Source organism: Macaca nemestrina, chromosome 7, assembly GCF_043159975.1.
Source record: "Macaca nemestrina isolate mMacNem1 chromosome 7, mMacNem.hap1, whole genome shotgun sequence".
Classification (NCBI taxonomy): Eukaryota; Metazoa; Chordata; class Mammalia; order Primates; family Cercopithecidae; genus Macaca; species Macaca nemestrina.
Window position 1 is genome coordinate 62741832 of NC_092131.1, and position 24917 is coordinate 62766748.

General features: G+C 35.8%; 1 protein-coding gene across 8 annotated transcripts in view; it reads right to left on the minus strand.

Annotated features, from left to right (window-relative positions):
• LOC105481893 (FA complementation group M) overlaps nt 1–24917 on the minus strand; it is a 72431-nt gene that overhangs the window by 11550 nt on the left and 35964 nt on the right. For 7 of the 8 annotated variants that reach the window (XM_011741678.3, XM_011741679.3, XM_071100224.1 and 4 more), the window contains 10 exons: nt 23465–23678; nt 19328–19485; nt 16891–17046; nt 13123–15031; nt 8258–8352; nt 8077–8145; nt 5899–6027; nt 4441–4597; nt 1935–2041; nt 145–708 (listed from right to left, as the gene is read on the minus strand). In XM_011741678.3, coding sequence (XP_011739980.2) covers nt 145–708; nt 1935–2041; nt 4441–4597; nt 5899–6027; nt 8077–8145; nt 8258–8352; nt 13123–15031; nt 16891–17046; nt 19328–19485; nt 23465–23678 — 3558 coding nt within the window. The remainder of the gene's footprint in view (nt 1–144; nt 709–1934; nt 2042–4440; nt 4598–5898; nt 6028–8076; nt 8146–8257; nt 8353–13122; nt 15032–16890; nt 17047–19327; nt 19486–23464; nt 23679–24917) is intronic. The other variant, XM_011741677.3, reaches the window with a different exon arrangement.

Consider the following 24917-nt stretch of genomic DNA (forward strand, 5'->3'; position numbering starts at 1 on the left):
TTCTTGTTTGAAGACATTTTCTTCAAAATTTTTTTGTTAATTTTTCTTTGACCTAGTTATTTAATACAAAACACATACATAAGAAAGAAAAAGAAAAACTTCTGGTAACCATCTAAAGACATTTTTCCTTTCTTTGATCCATACCTTCTGTGGAACTGGAAATTTTCTACAGTCTTTCTGTGAATCAACAGTAGTGAAGGGTGGTGTCGTAGACTGGACTTTATTATGATTTTGAGGTTTGAAGTCAGAGACTTCAGAAATTGTATCCTTTAAATTAAGTGATGTCGGTTTGCTCTGCTTTGGTGATTGATTAACTACTGGATTAGAATGCATCTTGGACTGCAGAGAAGATCCAGAAGGCACTGAATTTAAACAACAGTCCTGTTGTTTGTTCTTCTTAACAGTGCTTGGGTTAACTGCAATATTAGATTCTCTTTTATCATTTACATTGTTCTCCTCCTCACTTGAATCATCTGGTAAAATAATTCTGGATAATTTCTTTTTTGAATGTGCACAGTTTTGTTCCCTCATTTGTTTTAGCATTACTGCACGTCGGGTTTTATACTTTTTACTGCTACTTGCAAAGCCATCATCAGTTATTAAGTTAAAATCAACACAAACTTCTTCTTCACTTGATTGGCCTTTGCAAGACTCCTCCTCATCAACACAAAAACTATCCTCTAAATAGGTTTCATCTTGTTCAGGAATCTACAATAAAAACATAAGAATATTTTATATTTCTTTCAGACAATTAACAGGTATTTAAAACATACTTTGAAGCACATGAAATCTGCATTAATATTTGTTTAATTTACTTTATTAATTCAGCCACTTACTCAACTAACATATACCAAGTACATTCTTTGTGGAGGAAAATGAGTTTGAGAATAAAGGAAAAGAATGATTTACCATCTAGAAATTTAAGGTTTAGTAACAGCAGGTAGAAAGTAAACAATAATAATAGATGATAAATGCTATATAATAAGCACAATGGAATTACAGAGAGTACACATTACCAAGCTGAACATGGCAATTTATAAACAAACATGACTAATATGAAAATGTTATCCTTGGCCGGGCGCGGTGGCTCAAGTCTGTAATCCCAGCACTTTGGGAGGCCGAGACGGGCGGATCACGAGGTCAGGAGGTCGAGACCATCCTGGCTAACAGGGTGAAACCCCGTCTCTACTAAAAAATACAAAAAACTAGCCGGGCGCGGTGGCGGGCGCCTGTAGTCCCAGCTACTTGGGAGGCTGAGGCAGGAGAATGGCGTGAACCCGGGAGGCGGAGCTTGCAGTGAGTTGAGATCCGGCCACTGCACTCCAGCCTGGGCGACAGAGCTAGACTCCGTCAAAAAAAAAAAAAAAAAAGAAAATGTTATCCATAAATGACATAACCTATAATTTTCAGAATATAACATTTTTGTGAAAAAAATAAATTTTATCAACCAAGGACAAAAAAGGGATTTTTTTTTTTATTTTTTGAAATGGGGTTTCGCTCTTGTCGTGCAGGCTGGAGTGCAATGGTGCAATCTTGGCTCATTGCAACCTCTGCCTCCCGGGTTCAAGCTATTCTCCTGCCTTAGCCTCCCAAGTAGCTGGGATTACAGGCATGTGCCACCATCCTGGCTAATTTTTGTCTTATTAGTAGAGATGGGATTTCACCATGTTGGCCAGGCTGGTCTTGAACTCCTGACCTCAGGTGATCTACCAGCACTGGCCTCCCAAAGTGCTGGGATTACAGGCGTGAGCCACCATACCTGGCCAAAAAGGGATCTTGAGAATTCATTTAGTCGAGCTTCCTGACTTTGGGCAGAAATTATCTCAAATAGCTCTGAGAGCCCAGTTTTAGAAACAAAATGGAGGCTTCATTAACAGGAACATATTTCAACCTCACCATCCAGAAATTCTCCATTATATTTCTATAGTTCATACCTGTGAGAAAATGTTTATGTTTTTATGTGTCTTATGAATCATTTTGTACTTATTGTTCATCATCGGACTACGTAAAGATTTCATGTAAACAGCTCTCATTTCAGCATCTGTGTAAAGATAAGAATTTAAGACAAAGTAGCAAAATTATTTAAATGAATAACTGAAGTATTTATTTCAATTATTTATTTCAATGATTGAAGTATTTAACTTCAATCTATTTCAAATTTACTTGATTCAAACCTTGTGCAAATATTTTACACAAAGACAATAAATATTAAAAGATGTCTATAAACAATTATTGAAAAATATTAAGTTAGGAGTTTAGCCTTTGAAATCAGATCATCTAGTTGAGTGATCATGGACAACTTAAGTTCCGTGCTTTAGCTATCTATCTGAAAATGAGGATTGAAACAGACTTTTCTTTCAAAACAAAGGTATACAAAGACCTTAAAAATGTACCAGATTTACAGAAGTTTCACAAAAACATAAGAAATCTAGCCAGAAAAGCAAATATGCACTAAAAACATTAAAACCCACAGCCAATAAAAAGTATGTTTCATAATTTTCAGTTAAGGAAAACCTGGGAAACACCTTGGGTTTTTTTTATGCCTAGCATTTTTAAAAGTTATAATGAAAGGTACTTGAGACATGATACATAAAAACAAAAGATAATGTGAATTTCGAGGTACTTAAAAAAAAAAGCTTTGAAACTGTACATAGTTCAAACATACTGTGTCTGCAATGGAATTTCAAATCTCTATAATCGCCATCTAAACTGCTTCATCTGCAGCCTTCCCCATAATATAACAGCAACTATATCCTTGTTGCTCAAGCTTACTGACTCGTCCTTTTTTTCTGATCCATCAGAAAATCCTGTCAGCTTTATGTATCCAGAATTCACTCTTTCTCACTCTCCTCAGTGCTACTATCTTGGTAGAAGCCACTACCATTCCTTGGTTGGAGGACCTCAACAGTCTCCTAACTGGTCTCAGTCTACCTCTGTTCCCCTACAGGTCATTCTCAACATAGAAGCTACAGAGATTCTACTAAATTATGTCAGATTATGATCTGGCTGCTATTTATCTGATCTTCCTACTACCTTCCGTTTTCCCTCATTCCAGTCACAACACTGTTCCTTCAACAGGCCAGACACACTACCGACTCAGGACCTTTGCACTGGCTGTTGTCTTTGTATCAACATTCTTCCACTGGATTATATTGTAAACCTGCAAAAGCCACTTCTGTTAATGAACATCGAGGGCATAAAACCTTATCCTGCAAATTATATCAGCATTAAGGACAGTACTGAGAACACTGTCTTTAAACACTTTTTTCTTAAAAGTCACAAACTTTGAGAAACTTTGTCACTTTAAATAATATCAGAGACTGCAAAAGCAGAATAAATGATGAGATCTGTGAAAGATTAGAATACTGAAGAGATATAATCAGAATATTTCTCACTTCTGTTACAGTCAATCTGAACCATCTCCTCTAAATGTATTGTATGTAAGATCTGTTCAAGCATTGGATGAACACACTGTTTTCCGAAAGTAAACTGCTTTACTTGGCAAATTTAATAAATTTAGCTTTGTATTTCAGTTGGTCTTAACAATCTACATCACTAAATCTCTCTTCTTCTAGTCTCTGATGATGTCGCCTTCTCAATGAAGCCTATTCCTAATTGCTTTATTTAAAATCACAGCTAGGCTGAGTGCAGTGGCTCACAGCTATTGACCCAGTACTTTGGGAGGCCAAGGTTAGAGGACTGCTTGAGGTCTGAAGTTGGAGACCAACCTGAGCAACATAGTGAGATTACATCTCTACAAAAGGCCAAAAAAATTAACTGGTCATGGTGGTACATGCCTGTAGTCCTACAGGAGGCTAAAGCAGGAGAATCTCCTGAGTCTAGGAGTTCAAGGCTGCAGTGAAATATGACTGCGCCACTGCACCCTACTCTGGGCAACTCTGTCTCTAAAAAAATAAAATTAAAAAATAATAAAATGGCAACTCGTCTGTTATTTATACCCCCAACCTCAATCACTCCAAATTTTTCTCATCTTGTCCAACTTTTTTATTTTTCTGTAATTTTTTATTTTACAATAAACTAAATAATTTAGTTAGCATATATACTGTCTCTTTCCATTTGAATGTAGGCTTCATAAGAAGAAATTTTTTGTCTATTTTGTTCATTCATATACAGTTCCTAAATGCCTTACGTAGTACTAGGCATGTAGCAGGTACTAAACACGTGCGAAATGAACATTTCACACCTCAGCAACCCAGGTCAATCTGAAAAGAAATATTCAAATTAGCAGAAGCCTATAAACAACCAGTTTAAAATAAAGCAAGTATTAGAGAATTTGAATGAAAATGACCAAATAAATATTTTGCACATACCACATTTAATTACTTTTAAGGTCTAGTTTCATTAAAAACTGATTAAAATATTTAAATATAAGCACATACAAACATTGAAAAAAATCTGAAGGATCATTATAACATTTACCATTTATAGCCTGTGAAAGTTGAGTTTCATCATTTAAAAAGTCAAGTAATGAGGAATCTTCTTCATTTTCTGACTCATCATTTTCATCTGATGAAACATATTCTGCATCTTCTTCAGAAAGTTCTGCTTCATCATCTAAAAACTTCCTAGCTACATGCTAAGACAAATTAGAAGACATGAAGATATCATTGAGAAAATAATTTTCTTTCATGATTGGAAATGATTCTGGAAAACTGATTTCTTATCAATGCTTTTAAGATTAATAAAATAATAAAAACAGAAAATTTCTAGGCCCAGTGTGGTGGCGCACGCCTGTAATCCCAGCACTATGGGAGGCCGAAGCAGGTGGATCACCTGAGGTCAGGAGTTCAAGGCCAGCCTGACTAACATGGTGAAACCCCGTCTTTACTAAATACAAAAAAAAAAATTGGCCAGGCGTGGTGGCGCATGCCTATAATCCCAGCTACTCGGGAGGCTGAGGCAGGAGAATCACTTGAACCTGGGAGGCGGAGGTTGCAGTAAGCTGAGATGGCACCACTGCACTCCAGCCTGTGGCAATAAGAAAGAAGCTCTGTCTAAAAAAGAAAATTCCAAGAAGAAATGATAAAGTTACAAATCTATTTTAAAATTCTGATAATTCTGTCATAAGTAAAATAAAGTAAAAGTTGGCATATTTGCTTGATCTTTTTTTTTTTTTTGAGACAGTCTCACTTTGTTGCCCAGGCTGGAGTGTAGTGGCACAATCTTGGCTCACTGCAACCTCCGCCTCTCGGTTCAAGAAATTCTCCTGCCTTAGCCCCCCGAATAGCTCGGATGACAGGCACATGCCATCATGCCCAGCTAATTTTTGTATTTTTAGTAGAGACAGGGTTTCACCAGGTTGGCCAGGTTGGTCTCAGACTCCTGACCTCAGGTGATCCACCTGCCTCAGCCTCCCAAAGTGGTGTGATTACAGGCATCAGCCACCCTGCCCAGCCTGCTTGATATTTCTTAATAAGCATAAAATTTCTTGAGTCTTCCAGCTCTTTCAAGAAAATTACTGCACCACAAAAGAATTTAATCAGGAAGGAAAGGTACTGAGAACATTTTCCAAGTATTTGAAAATTGGATAGAAATAAGAAAAACAATATACTGATAATAAAAGCAAGTATCTTAAAACTCAAAATTTCTAATTCTATATTTTCTTCAATTTGAAACATAAATTCTCAATACACTTGAGTTTTTTGGTATTCATTCAAAGTAACACAACACTGAAAGATAAAGCATCAAGACACAAAGAAAAACAAAAAAAAACTATACGTTGAATTTAATTCCAGTAAAAAAAAACTAAACGGGCGTCAAAATACTTAAATTTTTTTTCTATAAAGAGAATGTATAGAGAAATCTACATTGATGTAAAACCAATTATCTTTACTGATAAAATACATACATATTTAAAGAAACTAAAAAAAAGATTACCTTTAAGTGACTCTGTCTCTTTTGGACTCTGATGCCTCTTCTGGCATTCCTGTTACAAACCCTGAAGTCTTCTAATTGTGAACATGGTTTGGAAAAATTCTCACTCTCATCACTAGATGACAGTTCTGACTATAATAATTCAACAAAATTCTTGCATAAGAAAAAAATAATTTCTTCCTAGACAAGTAAAATCGCTCTCACAACTCAGAGCCATGTTATAAATACAAAATAATTATGTTATAAATACTTAAGAATGTAAAAGTAAATAATTTAGGTAATATGAAATACTAAATTAGGTTATAAGTAATACTAGTATAGGTATTCATCCAATATAGTATTACATCAAACAGATTTGATGAAAACATACTTTTAATTTTAATTTTTATTTTTTCTGCAAACACTACGGTGACTTAGAAAACTGATACTTTTAGTTTAACAGTATTTCCTTCAGAAGATGTTCAAGGGCTTCACAAAGAACAAGCCTATACATTTGGCCATCAAAATCAGTCCAAATATAGGAATCCTTTGAAACCAAGAAACCAATAAAACAATAACAAGTTTTGACTATGAGGCCTATCACCATATCTCTTATAGGATAATGTAAAACCAGTCAAAAGAATCAAGTTTATCAAAATCAATTCAATTAACAGGAATAAATTTAGTTTAAAACAAACTGATCATCAGCATTATCAATATTTTAAATCATTTCTGATAAGTCAATCAGATCTTCTAGTTAAGGTAGCAAGTTGTTTTTCTAGTGAAGTCTTATATGAGTACACAAAGTTAATACAGACTGGCTGTATTTTTAATTACATATGGTCCCCAACTCACAATGGTTCAAGTTATGATTTTTCGACCTCTCCATAGTGCAAAAGTGATATGCATGCAGTAGAAACCAAATTTCAAGTGCCTATACAAACATTCTGTTCTTCACTTTCAGTACAGTACTAATAAATTACATGAGATACTCAACATTTTATTATAAAATATGCTTTGTGTTAGATGATTTTGACCAAACATAAGTGTTCTGAACACGTTTAAGGTAGGCTAGGCTAAGCTATGATATTCAGTAGATTAGGTGTATTAAATGCATTTTCAACATACAATGTTTTCAATTTATGATGTGTGTATCAGGATCCAACTCTATTGTAAGTTGAGGAGCACCTGTAATTTTACACAAATTATCCTAGACCGTATTTGAGATTTAAAACATGAGTTGCTAATCTCAAAATTTAGCTATCAGCTATAACTGGTGAGTATCATTAACCTTAAGACCTGCCCATATACTCAAACTTCAGATTCACAGTCATCAATGCCTGCTAGACACTGTGACTTTACTATCCCACAGGAACTTCAAATTCAAACCTGTTCAACACTTAACTTACCATCTCTTTCTTGTTTAGCCTAAATCTGTGACACACTTGCCAAAAAGCCAAAAACCAGAGTCATGCTGGACTCCTTCCTTTCCTTCTTTCAAACTCATTCAGTAATCAAATGAAAGAATAAGCACTTCTAACACTTGACCTTGATTTTTCTCCGATTTTACTTCTTGAAACTCTTTTGTCTTTACAATCTAATAACATAGAGATGTCATTTCTCACCTTTGCGTCTTCCTTTAAGCTGTTATTCTGTAAACAATGCCTTCTCTTCCCCCTTCTTTGGCCTCATTGCCAAATACAGTTTAAGGTTTAACTAAGGTTAAACCTTAGTTCAAGAAGCTTGCCAGAACTCCCAAGATCGAGGTTAAGGACTTAACTATTCTTATCACTCAACTTTAAAAATTATACTGAAATTATGTTTATTTCTCTATTTCTCCTATTGGGTAACTTATGACAGTATTAGGATATATTCTTTAGAGTATGTCTAGCATCTTACACAGTAGAGACATAGTAGGTATTTAATGAATGCTTGCCAAATTGCTCAAGTGTACTGACAAAAATAGGATGGTTTTTAAAGAGTCTAAAATTACTTAATATTTTTATTTATTGTGCTTAGGAAAGTTTACAGTGAATACATCTTTGAAAACTAGCAGAAGCTAGAAATTCCAATCACATACAATAGAATATCAACTTTTCTACTAAGGATTAAAATACCTATATTTATCTACACATATATTTTTCACAAAATTTTTATTCCAAAGGAATTTGGATTATTAAACATTATCTGCTATTTACTTACTCTGTTTATAGGAAATCTGCGCTTTTTGACAGCATGAAGTGGAGAATCAACTTCACTATTTTTCTGATCCTAAAGTAAGTAAATAAAGTAAAAGGTAACAAAAGTCTCAGCAGAAGCCCAAGGTATAGAAGGAAAATAGCCTTTGATATGATTATACTATGGTGATTACTGAATGACTCACCTCAGGAGAGTTTAAAACATTTCCTTTTGCTTTTTTAACTTTTCTTCGGAAAATCTCATCATCTTCACTTTCATTACTTGTTAATAATTGTCCATCTATAATTTATTTTTTAAAATAATGAAGGGTTAATAGATTTAGGTTTACCCAATCATAACAATCTATTTTATTGATGGCTACATTAAGAATTATTTCAGGCAATCTCAACATTTACTCACTTTCAAAAAAATATGGTCTTTGAGAACTTTGAACAAAAATCTAAATAAGAGACAAAAAAATTAAAATGCCAGTGAAGAAAATAGGACAATGTCTTTTGCTAATAAACACATATTTGAATGAAGTTCAGTTTTATAAATTAACTGTAATGAGGCCAGAAAAACACAAAAATGTAATTTCATTAGTCACTGGTTCTATTAATAGAATTTATCTCTAAAATCTACTGCAGTCTTTCTGCCCTTTGTGTCTTATTCCCTTTCTACTTGAAAGAGTTAAAGCATAAAAATGCAAGCTACAAAACAATACATTAAAAGATTCTTTGTTATATATGTGTTTTCCATACATATTTGTGTGTATGAAATAAAAACTGGTGAGATACAATACAATACAAAATGTAACTAGAACTGTGTGGGCCAGACTTAGTGACTTGCTTCTAAAAAAAGGATATAATGAAAATGAAGGTGTATGACTTATGAGTTTAGGTCATAAAAGGTATTGTGGCTTCATTTTTGCTTTCTCTCTTGCATCACTTGCACTGGGAGAAGTCAGATGCTATGTTCTATGACCATTCCAGGCCAGGAGTGGTGGCTCACGCTTGTAATCCCAGCACTTTGGGAGGCCAAGGAGGCAGACCACTTGAGCCCAGGAGTTTGAGATCAGCCTGAGCAACATGATAGAACCCTGTCTGTATAAAAAATATAATAATTGGCTGGGTGTGGTGGCACGTGCCTGTAGTCCCAGTGGCTGAGGCAGGAGGACTGCTTGAGCCCAAGAGACGGAGGTGGCAGTGAGTCGTGATTGCACCACTACAATCTAGCCTGAGTGACAGAGCAAGACCCTGTCTGGGGGAGGAAAAAAAAAAAAAAACCCAGTTATCAAACCGCCCTACAAAGAGGTCCACATGGCAAGAAACCAAGGTCTCCTACTAACAGCAGTATGACTGAGCCATCTTAAAAGCAGATCCTCCAAAGCTGTTCAAGCTTTCAGATAACTGCAGCCCTGGCCAATGTCTTGACTATTACCTCATGAAATATCCTAGGCCAGAACCACTCAGCTAAACCACACCTAAACTCCTGCTGTACAGAAACCTTGAGGTAACAAGGGGTTATTTTACATCATTAAGTTTTGCAGGCAGCTTGCTATGCAGCAATAGATAAATAATACAGATTTTGGTACCTGGAAATAGGGAGTTGCCATAACAAAAACCTAAACTGGGAAAGTCGCTTTGGAATTAGATAGTGGTTAGATGCTGAAAGGACTTTGAGAGTTTTAGTGAAGGAAGGCTTGAAGAGCCTCAAATTGTAGGAAAGTTAGTTGGCCAATGAGGAAAGGGTGGGTGAGGGCTTAAAGAAAAGTAGGAAAAACCTTAAATCCTTTAATGTAGTACCAGAAAATTTGGCATCATTGCAGTTAGCACGAAAAGGAAAAAATGGGCCAGGTGCAGTGGCTCACACCTGTAATCCCAGCACTTTGGGAGGACGAGGCAGGCAGATCACATGGTCAGGAGTCTGAGACCAGCCTGGCCAATATGGTGAAACCCCATCTCTACTAAAAATACAAAAATTAGTCAGGTGTGGTGGCAGGCAACTGTAGACCCAGCTACTTGAGAGGCTGAGGCAAGAGAATTGCTTGAACCTGGGAGGCAGAGATTGCGGTGAGCCAAGATTGTGCTATTGCACTCCAGCCTGGGCGACAGAGTGAGACTGTCTCAAAAAAAAAAAAAAAAAAGGAAAAATGTACCTAATCTATGAGAGGTAATCTAGCTAAGACTTCCAGACAAAATGTTGCTTTTTGCTATAAGAGCAAAATGCAAAAAGAAAGACATTAAGGACAAACATAATTAGAATTTGCTGATTGTGAAAACTCCCAGCCTCTCCTGATGGCAAACAATGCTAAAATTAAGAAATTTTCTAGGCAAAGATCAAACCCAGAGGACAGCCAGGAATACATTATGAAGCTGAGGGTGAGCTGAGGGTGTAGTTTAAATCCTTTGTTAAGACCTACTTAAAAATCAAAGATTGCTGGGTGTGGTGGCTCATGCCTGTAATCCCAGCACTTTGGGAGGCCGAGGAGGGCGGATCACGAGATTAGGAGATCGAGACCATCCTGGCTAACATGGTGAAACCCCGTCTCTAATTTAAAAATACAAAAAATTAGCCGGGCACGGTGGCGGGCGCCTGTAGTCCCAGCTACTCGGGAGGCTGAGGCAGGAGAATGGCGTGAACCCGGGAGGTGGAGCTTGCAGTGACCCGAGATCGCACCACCACACTCCAGTCTGGGCGACAGAGCGAGACTCTGTCTCAAAAAAAAAAAAAAAAAAAAAAAAAAAAAAATCAAAGATTGTGCCTTACAGTACCATTTAGTCAGAGAGTAAGGATTTTATTTTTATTTATTTATTTATTTATAGACAGAGTCTTACTTTGTTGCCCAGGCTGGAGTGCAGTGGTGCGATCTCGGCTCACTGGAACCTCTGCCTCCCAGGTTCAAGCGATCCTCCTGCCTCAGCCTCCGGAGTAGCTGGGACTACAGGAATGCGCCACGATGCCTGGCTAATTTTTGTCTTTTTAGTAGAGACGAAGTGTCATCATGTTGGCCAGGCTGGTCTCAAACTCCTGACCTCAGGTGATCCACCCGCCTCAGCCTTCCAAAGTGCTGGGATTACAGGCATGAGTCACTGCACCAGGCCCATTAAGGATTTTAAAGAAGCTCCTCACAGATCCTCTCAAACAACAGGCCTTCTAAGAAGTTTATTTTATTTTACTGATTATTTCAGGCCACTGAGTTTTTTGGGGGTACTTTGTTAAATAGCAATAGATAACAAATACAAAACTACTCAGTAAATTTCTCCTCATATTCTGCTACTAAAACATCTACCCAGACAGACAAACTTGAGTGATTTCCTTTTTGTAGATGAGCAATATATAAATCAACTAGTTTTTCTTTTTTCATTACCTTCTAAGAAAGTCAGAGTTAAATGCAGGACTCGGCTACAGTAACCAACTCAATTCTAGGAAGCTTTCCTTTTCAGTGCTTTCATGATGTTTTAATCAACTATGTTTTTCATATATAATAGAGAAAAATGAGCTTAAATTCTCTCTTTGAAATAAGTAGAATAAAAATAGTCATTATCTCTATTTATTAAATGTTCTCTAATAAATAATTTCCTGATTTGTATTTGTATTTGTAATTATTTTGCCCACGATTTGTAGTTAAGTATAATCCTAGAAAAAATGTTTTTGTGCAAATCTGACACAAAACCAGAAAAATTATCTCACTCATTAACATGGACTTCAATAGAGGTATTAAAGCAAATATTGAGGGCTCACAGGCATCATATACTTTGTAAAAATATATATGTCATGGCACAACCCCAGACTACATAGAATAGTCAGGTTTTGAAAATTAAACGTATTTCCAGAACTTACTTCCAACATGCTTTCATCTTAAATAGAACATTCACGAACCATGTCCTCCATGCTAACGAGAATAACGTAAGGAAAAGATTTACAGAGGAAACTTTCCTCTTATCCTACAGCTACTTTTTATTCAGCTTTTAACATAAGGAGTAAAATTCATAAATGACTTGATATAATAATCTGCAGAGTTGTATTATACAGCAGGACTTCATATCAAACATCTATCACTATATCTTCTAGTTTTCCTGTAAGTGTAATGGTTAGAATACAGAAACCCAGAGATTTCTCTGTTTTTTTGTGGTCTGGTCTTAATCATCTGAATACAGTTTTTATTTCTCAAATATTTTGCTACATAAAACTATTACTTCAAACTATCTCTCAAAATCATACTTGCCTTCTTTCCCTTCGCTTTCATCATTTTATAACACCTAAATTATATCTTTAGTATCTTCAACATACCAAAAGCATAAATACTCTCAAGGAACCAAAATGAAAATCTACACTATATATAAAACCTTAGCCAGGCGCAGTGGCTCACACCTGTAATCCCAGCACTTTGGGAGGGTGAGGCGGGTGGATCACCTGAGGTCAGGAGTTCCAGATCAGCTTGTCCAACATGGTGAAACCCCGTCTCTATTAAAAATACAAAACTTAGCCGGGCATGATGGTGGGTGCCTATAATCCCAGCTACTTGGGAGGCTGAGGCAGGAAAATCACTTGAACCCGGGAGGCGGAGGTGGCAGTAAGCCGAGACCACACCATGCACTCCAGCCTGGGCAACAAGAGCAAAACTCCATCTCAAAAAAAAAAAAAAAAAAAAAATTTCCAATCTAATCAAACTCAAAATTTCATCATCCTCTGAACCTCCTAAACAGTCACTCTCTTATTATTCATTTGGTGGTTATTTCCACATTTTACTGGCATCTTTTCAAATACATACAAATATGTCACATAATTATGTTTTACAACCAAGACATAGCCAGATCTTACACATCTTCATGTATTTCATAATGTCTAGCAAGAATAACCTTTTCCATACCATGCATGCCATAAGTATACATAAATAAAATAAATCTAATATTAGTAAGATCACCTTAAGAAAAATATAACACAACAATTATCTAATTCAATATTTATATTGTACCATGTGCTAAAAAATTACATTTGGAAAAATTACCAAAGTATTTCTAGAGTAATTATTCTAGAGTTATAGATTTTATAAAGATGGAATCTTACCTTGAACAGAATGACAGGATTTATGCAGATACATTTGACCACTGCTTTTAGACTTTTCTAGAGAAAATTCTGAATAATCAAAAGTTGAATTCAATGCTTCTTTGAATCTTTGTAGATTCATTTTTCCCTTATTAGAATCTGGTGTCTTAAGTATTTCCTTTCCTATCTTAGAAAATGAGTTCAATGTGTTTGATTCAGAGAGTGGTATACTCATAACTTTTTCTTGCACTGGTAAAGAAAACTGAGAATAACCAGGAGATAACAATTCTTCATTTTTTGCTGCACTCAGTGGCAAATGTACACAATTTGGATTCTGCATATCTTCATTTGATGGGATAATAACGGTTCCGCTAGTAAAATTTTTGCTATAATCTCTTGGTATTAGTGCTTGATTTGAAACATAATTTGCATCATTTATCTCCTTAGTTTCCAAATACCTTCCATATAGATTATCTAGAGGTCTACTGCTATCTGATGTATGTTCCAATATTTCATCATCAGAATCTGGACTACAGAATCCTAAATCAAAGGTAACAGAAAATAAATCCATAGAGCAATCAAAAATATCCTCATGATTCTTCATTTTTTCTTCCTGTACACTTCTCAGATCATCATGAGATTTAAAACTATTATCATCACGGGTTATTTGATCTTGGGCTTCAGAATTACTGTCCAACAAAAGTTCATCAGAAATTAAGAACTGAGAGACCAGAGGTATTTCACTAATAGCAGTTTTGTCTGACACACGTAAAGATTTGCTTTTACTGTTCAAGGGTGCAAGACTTACATCATCAAATTCTGTATTAACATCTTCAAATAATAGTAAACTTTCATCTTGATCAGTGGACAATACTGGGAGGTCACTGTTATCAACATCATGATTGTTCTCTCCAACTAAACTCTGTGCAGGGCCTCTGTGTATTTGAACACGATTGTAAGGTACTAAATTTTCATTTTGATTATGTTTATATACATCACAGTCACAGAGGCTTGGCTCATCAGAAATATTACCATTAGGTATATCATAAAGGCAACTTTTTTCAGACAGATAATTTATACATTTAAGTGAATTCAATTCTAAATTCTGTTGAGAATTCACAGCTGAATGTGACATCAAACAGGTGCATTTATCACTTTGTAAATGCTCTGTACAGGGTAAGAAAAGCAAATTCTCAAGAGTAGTACCCTTAGCAATTTCATATTCCAAGTTTGAGAGTCCACTGAGAGGCGGAGGAGAATGAGATAAAAATCTCTCTACATTAGCTAGTACCTCTTTTGTCAATGAGTGACAATTATAAAATTGATCATCTGTTCTAACAATATAAAGCTCTTCTTCGAATGGAAGAAATAAGTTAGATGAAACAGATTTTTCATCACTGAAACTGTTATAACCAGAATCTAAAACATTTCCAGCAAATGAACTAGTGGATTTGTTTGTAAACTGACACTCGGTTAATAATACACGTGGCTCTTTAATAACATTTTCATTAATAGTACACGTGGCAGCAACTTCATCTGTATCTGATGTCCTTTTATCATTTGGTAGGTCCTCTTGAAAAATATTTTCAACAGTAGAATTTCTGTCAGTATCTAAAGAATCTATAATCCCGTGATTATTTTCTTTTTTAAACTGATCTTTTTTTATTTCTTTAGACACTTTTTTCTTTAAAGAAACAATTTTAGTAGGTTTGATATGAGTTTGTTTAAAAATTTCAGCACATTCTTCATCAGATTCTATCACTGAGGATGAACTGCTTTGATTTATGTTCTTTATAAATGACGATTTCTTGTGAGTGATAAAGGTGTCATTGGCAAGATTATTAGATTCATTCCTGGGAGCAATAAATGTTGAGCTAACATCTTCCATTTGTAAATAAGATTCAACTTCCAATTTATAGCTGCATTCTCCCTATAAATAAGGAAAATTTAAAAAGCCACAGGAAAACAAAACAAAACAAAACAGAAAGCCAAATCTAAGAGAGGAGTTTCACTCTATATTAAAATATTTCTATTATTACATTGTTCCAATGATATTCTTTTACACCTTAAAAATTATTCTGATAAATCAAAATTATAAAGTACACTACTGTGAAACTATCAAGTTATCATTAATCAGTTAACTTTTTTGTATCTCCACTATTTAATACCCAAAAGACCCTTGATAACTATTTGTAGGAAGAACAAATTGAATGAATACATAAGAATATACTGAGTTTTGCATTTCTAACATTTAATTGAATTATTCTAATTTCCTAAAAATAGATATTTTAAAAATATATATTAATAAAAACCATATACATTTGTTAAATTTACTCTTTCAATGACAGTAAACTAAGAATAGCTTTTAGAATGTCCAACATAAACCTGTATGTTTGCTAGGTTCTATCCTGGAATATACTTCTGTTTGTAACAAAGTTCCTAATCAAGAATTTGTATAGTGAATTTCTAAGCCTTACTTATGTCTAAGTTATTAGCTAAAACTACAATCTTCACCATTCCTCCTTTCCTCCAAGAATGCTACTTTAATGAAGATTCTTCTATTACTTATAGGTTTAAGCAGTTAACTCTCTGGTTTTTTTTTTTTTTTTAAGACAAAGTCTCGCTCTGTCGCCCAGGCTGGAGTGCAGTAACTTGATCTCAGCTCACTGCAACCTCTGCTTCCCGGGGTCAAGTGACTCCCCTGCCTCAGCCTTCTGAGTAGCTGGGATTACAGGCATGTGCCACCACACCCACCTAATTTTTGTATTTTTAGTACAGACAGGGTTTCATCATGTTGGCCAGGCTGGTCTCAAACTCCTGACTTCAAGTGATCCGCCCGCCTCGGCATCCCCAAGGGCTGAGATTACAGGCCTGAGTCACCAAGACCAGTCCTCTCTGCTTTTTTGAATAATAAATATAACAAGCATTAATGTGAGCAAATGTCTGTCTCCTTGCTAGTATATATACTCCACATAAACAGAATATTTTCTCTCGTTTGCTCACGGTTATAGCCATAAAGCAGGTAACAGAGTGTGGCACACAGAAGGCACTCAATAAATATATGTTAATTTGATTGCACACATTTTGCTGGGATCCACATATAACTACTTTATTTACATGTATGCATGACCAAACGCTAATAATAAAAATAGGAGCTACAATTTACTGTGTACTTATTATATGCCAGTTACTATGTGCTTTACATATATTAGGTCATTTAATCCTCACAACAACCTTATGAAATAAGTATTATCACTATCCCTATTTTACAGCTAAAACTGAAACACTGAGAGATTAAATAACTTATAAACACACAATCAGTAGAAGGCAGAGTTAGGATTCTAACCCAGGCACTATGTATTTCACACTCATAACTGGTTCACTATGCTGACCCTAGGAAGAATAATCAAGGAACTGCTCAAGGAATCTATAATTCTCTAAACTAGGACCAGGATACAAGAAAGATATCAAATAACCTAGATGATAGAGAGTATTTCAATTAATCCAAATCCAAAAGAATCCTAAAGTAGCTTTACAAGCAGTTTACACAAATCATTTAAGTATATTAAAATTCTACTCTGGTCCATCAATATTTACAGATGACATTCTTCTTCTAATTAATTAAAACTATTTCTTCTCTTAAGGCAGAAAACTCATTCCTTATTGAGATCACAAGGAACTATACAGAAAAACAAAATATTTCTTATTACTTCAAATTAACGAAAATAAAAGATAAGTACTCTAGTTTTACTATCATACCAGCAAGAAAAAGTTATAATAAAACCTTACCTCTTCGTGTCTCATTCCCTCTATCATTTGCATAAGGCCTATAAAATGGCGGCATCGATCTGAGTGATCAACTTGATGTGTAGGTAAAGGATGATCTTGCCACAGTCTCCATTCAGAGAGAGAGAGTTGACGAATTCCAGTGGCTGATTCTTGAGTCTTAATTATTTAAAAAGTAATACAAATAAGGAAAACATACTGAGATTTCACAAACTAATTTTAAAAAACACTCGATACATATATAATCAGCTTAACATAATTTGGATCCATTTAGATATTCCCAAAATCTCAGAAGAAAAAAAGAAAATAATTTCATAAAGCAGAAATATGCCCTTTAAAATATATTTGTTAAATAACTGTTATATGACTTACAAGTTGATGATATTCCTATTTATATAGTTCCATGTTAACAACAAATAGTTAAATATTTTAAAAGAAATCTTTTCTGAGGTTGTTTTCCCAGCTCTCCAAGCACACATACAACCTTTGATCAGTTCTCTTGACTTTCACAAAGTTAACTAAGAATTTGTTAATAATAAACAAAATAAACAATAACATCAAATTTAAAGTTTTAACTATAATTTCAAAACAAAAAATAAAAACTGGTTTACAAGGATGCTTATGAAAGCATAATTTATGTTTACAGCCAACTGATCTTCAACAAAGCAAACAAAAACATAAAGTGGGGAAAGGACACCATATTCAACAAATGATACTGGGATAATTGGCAAGCCACATGCAGAAGAATGAAACTGGATCCTCATCCCTCACCTTATACAAAAATCAACTCAAGATGGATTGAAGCCCTACATCTAAGACCTGAAACCATAAAAATTCTGTAACATTGAAAAAACTCTTCTAGACATTGGCTAGGCAAAGAGTTCATGACCAACAACCCAAAAGCAAATGAAACAAAAACAAAGATAGATGGGGCTTAATTAAACTAAATGCTTTTGCACAGAAGAGTAAACAGACAACCCACAGGGTAGAAGAAAATCTTTGTAAACCATGCATTCAACAAAGGACTAATATCCAGAATCTACAAGGAACTCAAATGGCCAACAAACATAAAAAAATGTTCAACATCACTAATTATCAGAGAAATACAAATCAAAACCACAATACAATACCACCTTACTCCTGCAAGAATGGTCATAATTAAAAAATCAAAAAATAACAGACGTTGGCGTCGATGTGGTGAAAAGGGAACACTTTTACACTGCTGGTGGGAGTGTAAATTAGTACAACCACTACGGAAAACAATACAGAGATTCCTTAAACAACTAAAAGCAGAACTACCATTTGATCCAGCTGTCCCACTACTGGGTATCTAATCCAGAGGAAAAGAAGTCATTATATGAAAAAGATACTCGCACACCCACATTTATAGCAGTACAATTCGCAACTGCAAAAATATGAAGCCAGCCTGAATGCCCATCAATCAGTGAGGGGATAAAGAAAATGTGATACACACACACACACACACACACATATACACATCATGGACTACTACTCAGCCATAAAAAAGGAATGAAATTATTGCATTCGCAGCAACCTGGATGGAGTTAGGGACTATTATTCTAAGTGAAGTAACTTAGGAATGGAAAACCAAACATCGTATGTTCCCATTTAGAAGTGGGAGCTAAGCTATGAGGACACAAAGGCTTAAGAATAATATAATGGACTCTGTGTACTTGGGAGGAAGGGTAGGAGTGGGGCAAGGGATAAAAGACTATACACTGGGTGCAGTGTACACTGCTTGGATGATGAGTGTGCCAAAATCTCAGAAATCACCACTAAGAACTTATCCATGTAACAAAACACCACCTGTTCCCCAAAAACTATTGAAATTTTTTAAAAAACGGTTTACAAGGATAATTATGAAAGCATAATTTATGTTAGTAAAATACTGAAAAAGCCAGATGCAGTGGTACACACTTATAGTCCCAGCTACCTGGGAGGCTGAGGCAGCAGGATTACTTGAGTCCAGGAGCTGACGGCCAGCCTGGGCAACAGAGCGAGACCTCGTCTCTTAAAAAAAAAAAAAAAGTTGAAAAGAATCTGAAAACACAATAGGTAAATAGTCAAACAAACTATGGTATATCACAGAGTAAAGTGACAACCATGTAAGATTATGCCTATGTAGAAATGTTTAAATGATAGTAATGAAAGAAAGGCATAATTTATGTAAAGATATCACAGTTGGTTAAATACATATATACAACAAATAATACAGGAAAATTCATAGTTTTGTAAACTTAGACTGTGATGATTTTTTAAACTGATTACATTCTTAATTTCTAAAAGTAAGTTGACATTCCAATCACAATTATCTCATTATTCCCAAAGCTATTGCTTTATCATTATACAGAACATCTGAGGGGTTTTGGCATTAAAATGAGAGGGAGAAAAAGAACATCTGAAAATATATTCAACTTACTGGTTTGTTTTCCTCATTTTGTAAAGAAGAAAACTGAACTTGAGGCAATGTTATCTCTTTAATTTCATCACTGTCTCTTAATCTATAAAGTCTGTTCCATAATTTAAATTCTTCTTCTGATAAGAACCAATCTTTCTTTAGTTTACTTTGCCTCATTCCTGTAAGTTGAAAAAATAATGGAAAAGAGACTTTTTAAAAATCTGTAAAGCAAAAACACCCACAATATCCATTCAAAGTCTGTCACCCAGGTTGGAGTGCAATAGCACATTCATAACACTGTAACTTCAAACTCCTGGGATCAAGCAATCCTCCTGCCTCAGCCTCCACAGCAGCTGGAATATAGGTTCATGCCACAAGGCCCACCTACTTTTCTTATTTTTTACAGAGATGTAGTCTTGATATGTTGCCCAGGTTGGTCTCAAACTCCTCAGCCTTGATTCTATTTCTTTAAACTAGTATTCTCCATATAAAACCACTCAGTTTATCACTTCATGCTTCTAAATGTCTCCTAAACTTCTCTTACCTCTTTGAAAGTACCCATCTGTCTAGGAGCCATCCTTTGGTAATGAATTCATTAACAGAACAGAGCCAGGTAGCTAGGCTCTCAGTCCTGGCTTCTTTTGGACTCTTTTCATTTGGTTGCCTAAGACCTGGCATGAAACAGAGTAAAATAACTCACAAATGAAAACTGGTATTATGATTCTATCATGGCAGTATTGGAAAGTTCATCTGAAGTTTGGTGTGGGTGTTGAGAGTGGGCAGGAAAGGCCAAGACTTTTAAAAAGGGTATATATCTTAAGTCATAAAAGGCGGTTGGGGGCAAAAGGAGTAAAGTGTAGGGGGAATAGATTTGTTGCTTTAAAAGAGGACACAACAGACTTTTAAAAATATGTATAGTACATTCATTGCTTTCAGCTTCTATAATCTCTAAGAATCACCAAACTGAAAAGGCTAAACAGTACAAAGCAGGAACTCTGGCTAATACAGATGAGAGCAGAAAAATTGAGAAGCTACTGAATTAAAAATCAGGAAATTGGCTGGGTACAGTGGCTGACACCTCCTCCTTGGGAGGTCTAGGAGGGAGGATCAATTAAGGCCAGGAGTTTGAGTCCATCCTGAGCAACACAGTTTGACCCCAAGTCTAAAAAAAATAAAGTTAGCTGGGCATGCTGTTGCATCCCTGTAGTCCTAGCCACACAGGAAGCTGACAGGAGGATCTCTTAAGCCCAGGAGCTGAGGATTCAGTGAGCTAGGATCACATCTCAGGTATTCCAAAATATTGTGTAAGAAGCTTTTTAAAAATGTAAAAAAAGAAAAAAGCCGGGCACGGTGGCTCACACCTGTAATCCCAGCACTTTGGGAGGCTGAAGTGGGCGGATCACAAGGTCAGGAGATTGAGACCATCCTGGCTACCACGGTGAAACCCCATCTCTACTAAAAAATACAAAAAATTAGCCAGGCGAGGTGGCGGGCACCTGTAGTCCCAGCTACTCGGGAGGCTGAGGCAGGAGAATGGCGTGAACCCGGGAGGCGGAGCTTGCAGTGGGCCAAGATCACGCCACTGCACTCCAGCCTGGGCGACAGAGTAAGACTCCACCTAAAAAAATAAATAAATAAATAAATAAAAGATTTCTCTGCATCTGTTTCCTTATCTGTAAAATAAGGAGATTTGAACTAAATGATCTCTCAGGCCCCTTTCAGACCTGACATCCAGAGGCTCTAAGATTTTGAAATAGGCAGGTACCCCTAGTCCCTTAAAACAAATTCAGAGTGGCTGGGTGCAGTGGTTCATGCCTGTAATCCCAGACTTTGGGAGGGCTGGGTGGGTGGATCACCTGAAGTCAGGAGTTTGAGACCAGCCTGGACAACATGGAGAAACCCTGTCTCTACTAAAACTGTAAAAATGAGTCAGGTGTGGTAGCACGTGCCTGTAATCCCAGCTACTTGGGAGGCTGAGGCAGGAGAATTGCTTGAACCTAGGAGGCAGAGGTTGCAGTGAGCCAAGATCACGCCACTACACTGCAGCCTGGGCGACAGCGCAAGACTGTGTCTCAAAAAAATAAAATAAAATAAAAAATAGTCAATTCAGAGCTCTAAGCTCAGATGAATTATATACTAGTGTATATAATATATACTATATATATGCTATATACAGTATATAATATATAATGTATATAAATATATACTAGTGTAAATATATACTATGTATATACACTAGTATATAATTAGCATACATTAACAAAATACATAAATACACTAGTATATATTTTATATATTAGTATAAATACACTAGTCTATTTATATACTAGTATAGAATTATAGAATAATTCCATACATAAATCACATAATCTAAGATAAATCTTTGACACTTGAAAAATCAGAGAAAAGGGGAGGAAACAAGTATAGAAAAATGAACATAAGTTAACATTGTCTCAATTTTTTAAAAGGATAGGTTCCAGATATTCACTAAAGAATTTGCCATCGACCCCAGTAACATTTTAGAAATACTTTTTAAATACAAGATTAAGTAGCAATTATAAAAAATATAATGATCACTAAAAATGATTTATCCAACCTAATCAAGTTTTGATGCTTTTATTAATTTATCAAATTCGAGAAAACTCAAAAGACATGCTATGTTTTTATTTTAACCAAATAATTGGCAAAATCTTGAAAAATGACAGGTATGTGCCTATTAAGGGAATTTGTATTAGGTTTAATAGACATAGCCAAAAAAACATTGATTGACGGCTCTGAGTTAAGGGAAAGATTATTAACAAATTTGAATTGAAAGCAAGTAGTAGGAGGATAAGAACCTTAAAAATGCATGGTATAGGCCGGGCAGGGTGGCTCAAGCCTGTAATGCCAGCACTTTGGGAGGCCGAGACGGGCGGATCACGAGGTCAGGAGATCGAGACCATCCTGGCTAAAACGGTGAAACCCCGTCTCTACTAAAAAATACAAAAAACTAGCCAGGCAAGGTGGCGGGTGCCTCTAGTACCAGCTACTCGGGAGGCTGAGGCAGGAGAATGGCGTGAACCCGGGAGGCGGAGCTTGCAATGAGCTGAGATCCGGCCACTGCACTCCAGCCCGGGGGACAGAGCGAGACTCCGTCTCAAAAAAAAAAAAAAAAAAAAAAAAAAAAAAAGTGCATGGTATGAAAACAGTGGAACAAACAGTTGAACAAACATAAAAGGGATGGCCTTCAAATATATAGAGTACTGTTATAAAGGTAAACCAAAGATGAAAACTGTTTTTATCTAAGAAACCAGATCAATGGGAAAAAAGTACAAAGACACAGATTTTTCAACATAAGAGTCTTCCACTATATAGGGCCATTCAACAATGGAATTAACCTGCTAAAGAAATACAATTTACATTAACAGAGGTATTCAAGTTAAGACTGGGTATGCATTTAATAAGAATGCTGCAGAAGCATTCCTACCTTGGTAAGTAATTGGACCACATGACTCCCATGGTTCCTTCCAAATGTTAGAATACAGTTATATGATTTTTATGATAGTTTAAAACCCGCCTTAAAGATTAAGTAAAATCCAAAAAATAAACTTTTTTTCTCACTTTCATAGCGCAAATATCTCAAGATATTTGAGAAAGGCAACCAGCTAACGCAAATGGCTACCTAAATTACCAGGTAAATATAGGATAAACTATGAAGGAATGTATAGCAAATGGTGCCGTCTTACATGAAGACAAGTTACTATTAATATAGACAACATGTATGTAAAGGATTCTAAGTGCATGGGGATATATATAGGGAATTTCTTTCTGTCTTGGTATTATCTTAGTACATTGTCTTCAGTGCACATTGTAATCTGGTTTAATGCTTATTCAAAAATAAAACTCTTTTCTTTCTTTTCTAAACTTTATGGAGAACATTCTCTAGGTTGGTAGGGTATTTTTAATTTTCCCCAGCACTGAGTTTCTGTCACTCTATACTACCAGTGTCTCTCCATTTGCAACATGAACAATCTCTTATAGACTTTCCAAAGAGAATGTCCATAATATATTACTTAGAACATATATTCAGTTTTTCAAACAAGAAATATTATATCAAGATATGATCTGCTAAGTAAAAACAGGGGAAAAATGCATGTGTCAAATGCAAAATTTATTTACCATCCCTATAGGAAAAGATAGATGACTTTCGCTGCAAGTTCCGAGAAGGCTTCTCTGGTTCATAGACACCATGTGTGATGAACATTTTGTGTAATTTTGGGTTGATTCCATCAGGAACCATTCGTGGACTTCTTTGGTAAAAATGAAGGACCTGCCTGTTACTTGAAATAGCTTTACATATATTTCTTTTGTTGGACTGACTCTGATTATAAATCTGTAAAAACAAATATAAAATGTCAGATTATATTACTTTTATAAATAACAATTTATCCATAACAAACAATTATTAGTTTGGATTTATTGTCAACATAAAGTTAAACCCCGATCCACTTAAATACTTAGAAAATAGAGCTTCTGTTGTCTTGATTTTTTTTTTTTTTGGAGACAGGGTCTTACTCTGTCACCCAGGCTTTGGAGTACAGTGGTGTGGTCAGGGTTCACTAAGCCTCAACCTCCTGGGCTCAAGCGATCCTCCCACTTTAGCCTCCCGAGTAGCTGGGACTACAGGTATGGACTACCACACCCAGCTAATCTTTATTTTGTAGAGATGGGGTCTCCCTGTGTTGCCCAGGTTAGTCTTGAACTCCAAAGCTCAAGTGATCCTCCAGCTTTAGCCTCCCAAAGTGCTGAAATTACAGGCGTGAGTCACTGAGCCCAGTTGTCTTGAATTTTAAAACCTATCAGTAAACTGTTAGATTAACCTTTAATGAAAATCATTTCAGGCTGGGCGCGGTGGCTCACGCCTGTAATCCCAACACTTTGGGAGGCCCAGGCAGGCAGATCATGAGGTCTGGAGTTCAAGACCAGCCTGGTCAATATGGTGAAACCCCGTCTCTACTGAAAATACAAAAAAAAAAATTAGCCGGGCGTGGTGGCACACACTTGTAGTCCCAGCTACTCAGGAGGCTGAGACAGGAGGATCGCTTGAACCTGGGAAATGGAGGTTGCAATGAGCCAAGATCGCGTGACTGCACTCCAGCCTGGATGACAGAGCAAGACTCCATTTTTTTGTTATTTTTAAAAAAGAAAATCATGTCAAAGTCCATAATTACAAAAGCCCACCTTAGCAGTTACACTGCAGAAGTAAATCTATCTTTGTTACCCTGCCGTTTTTAAAAGAGGTTGATATTTACATAGAAGTATAAGGTTGTCTTGTGCTTGTTTTTAAAACTATTCCCTTATTTCAGTTTGTTCATCTTTCTACACTTCAGTTTCCTTCTCTGTATACAACAAAAGCGTTACTCCTCTTACAGGGTGCTGACAGCATTAAATACAAGAATGAATCTGAAACTTGGAACATTACACAGCACAATGTAAATACTGAGCAAATGTGGCCACTGTTACTATTTTACAGATAAGAAACCTAACAAGTGAATGGAGAGGTTAAGCAACTCGGCTAGGTAGTACAATTAAAACCCAATTCCACTCACTGATATTACATGGCCTTTTACCA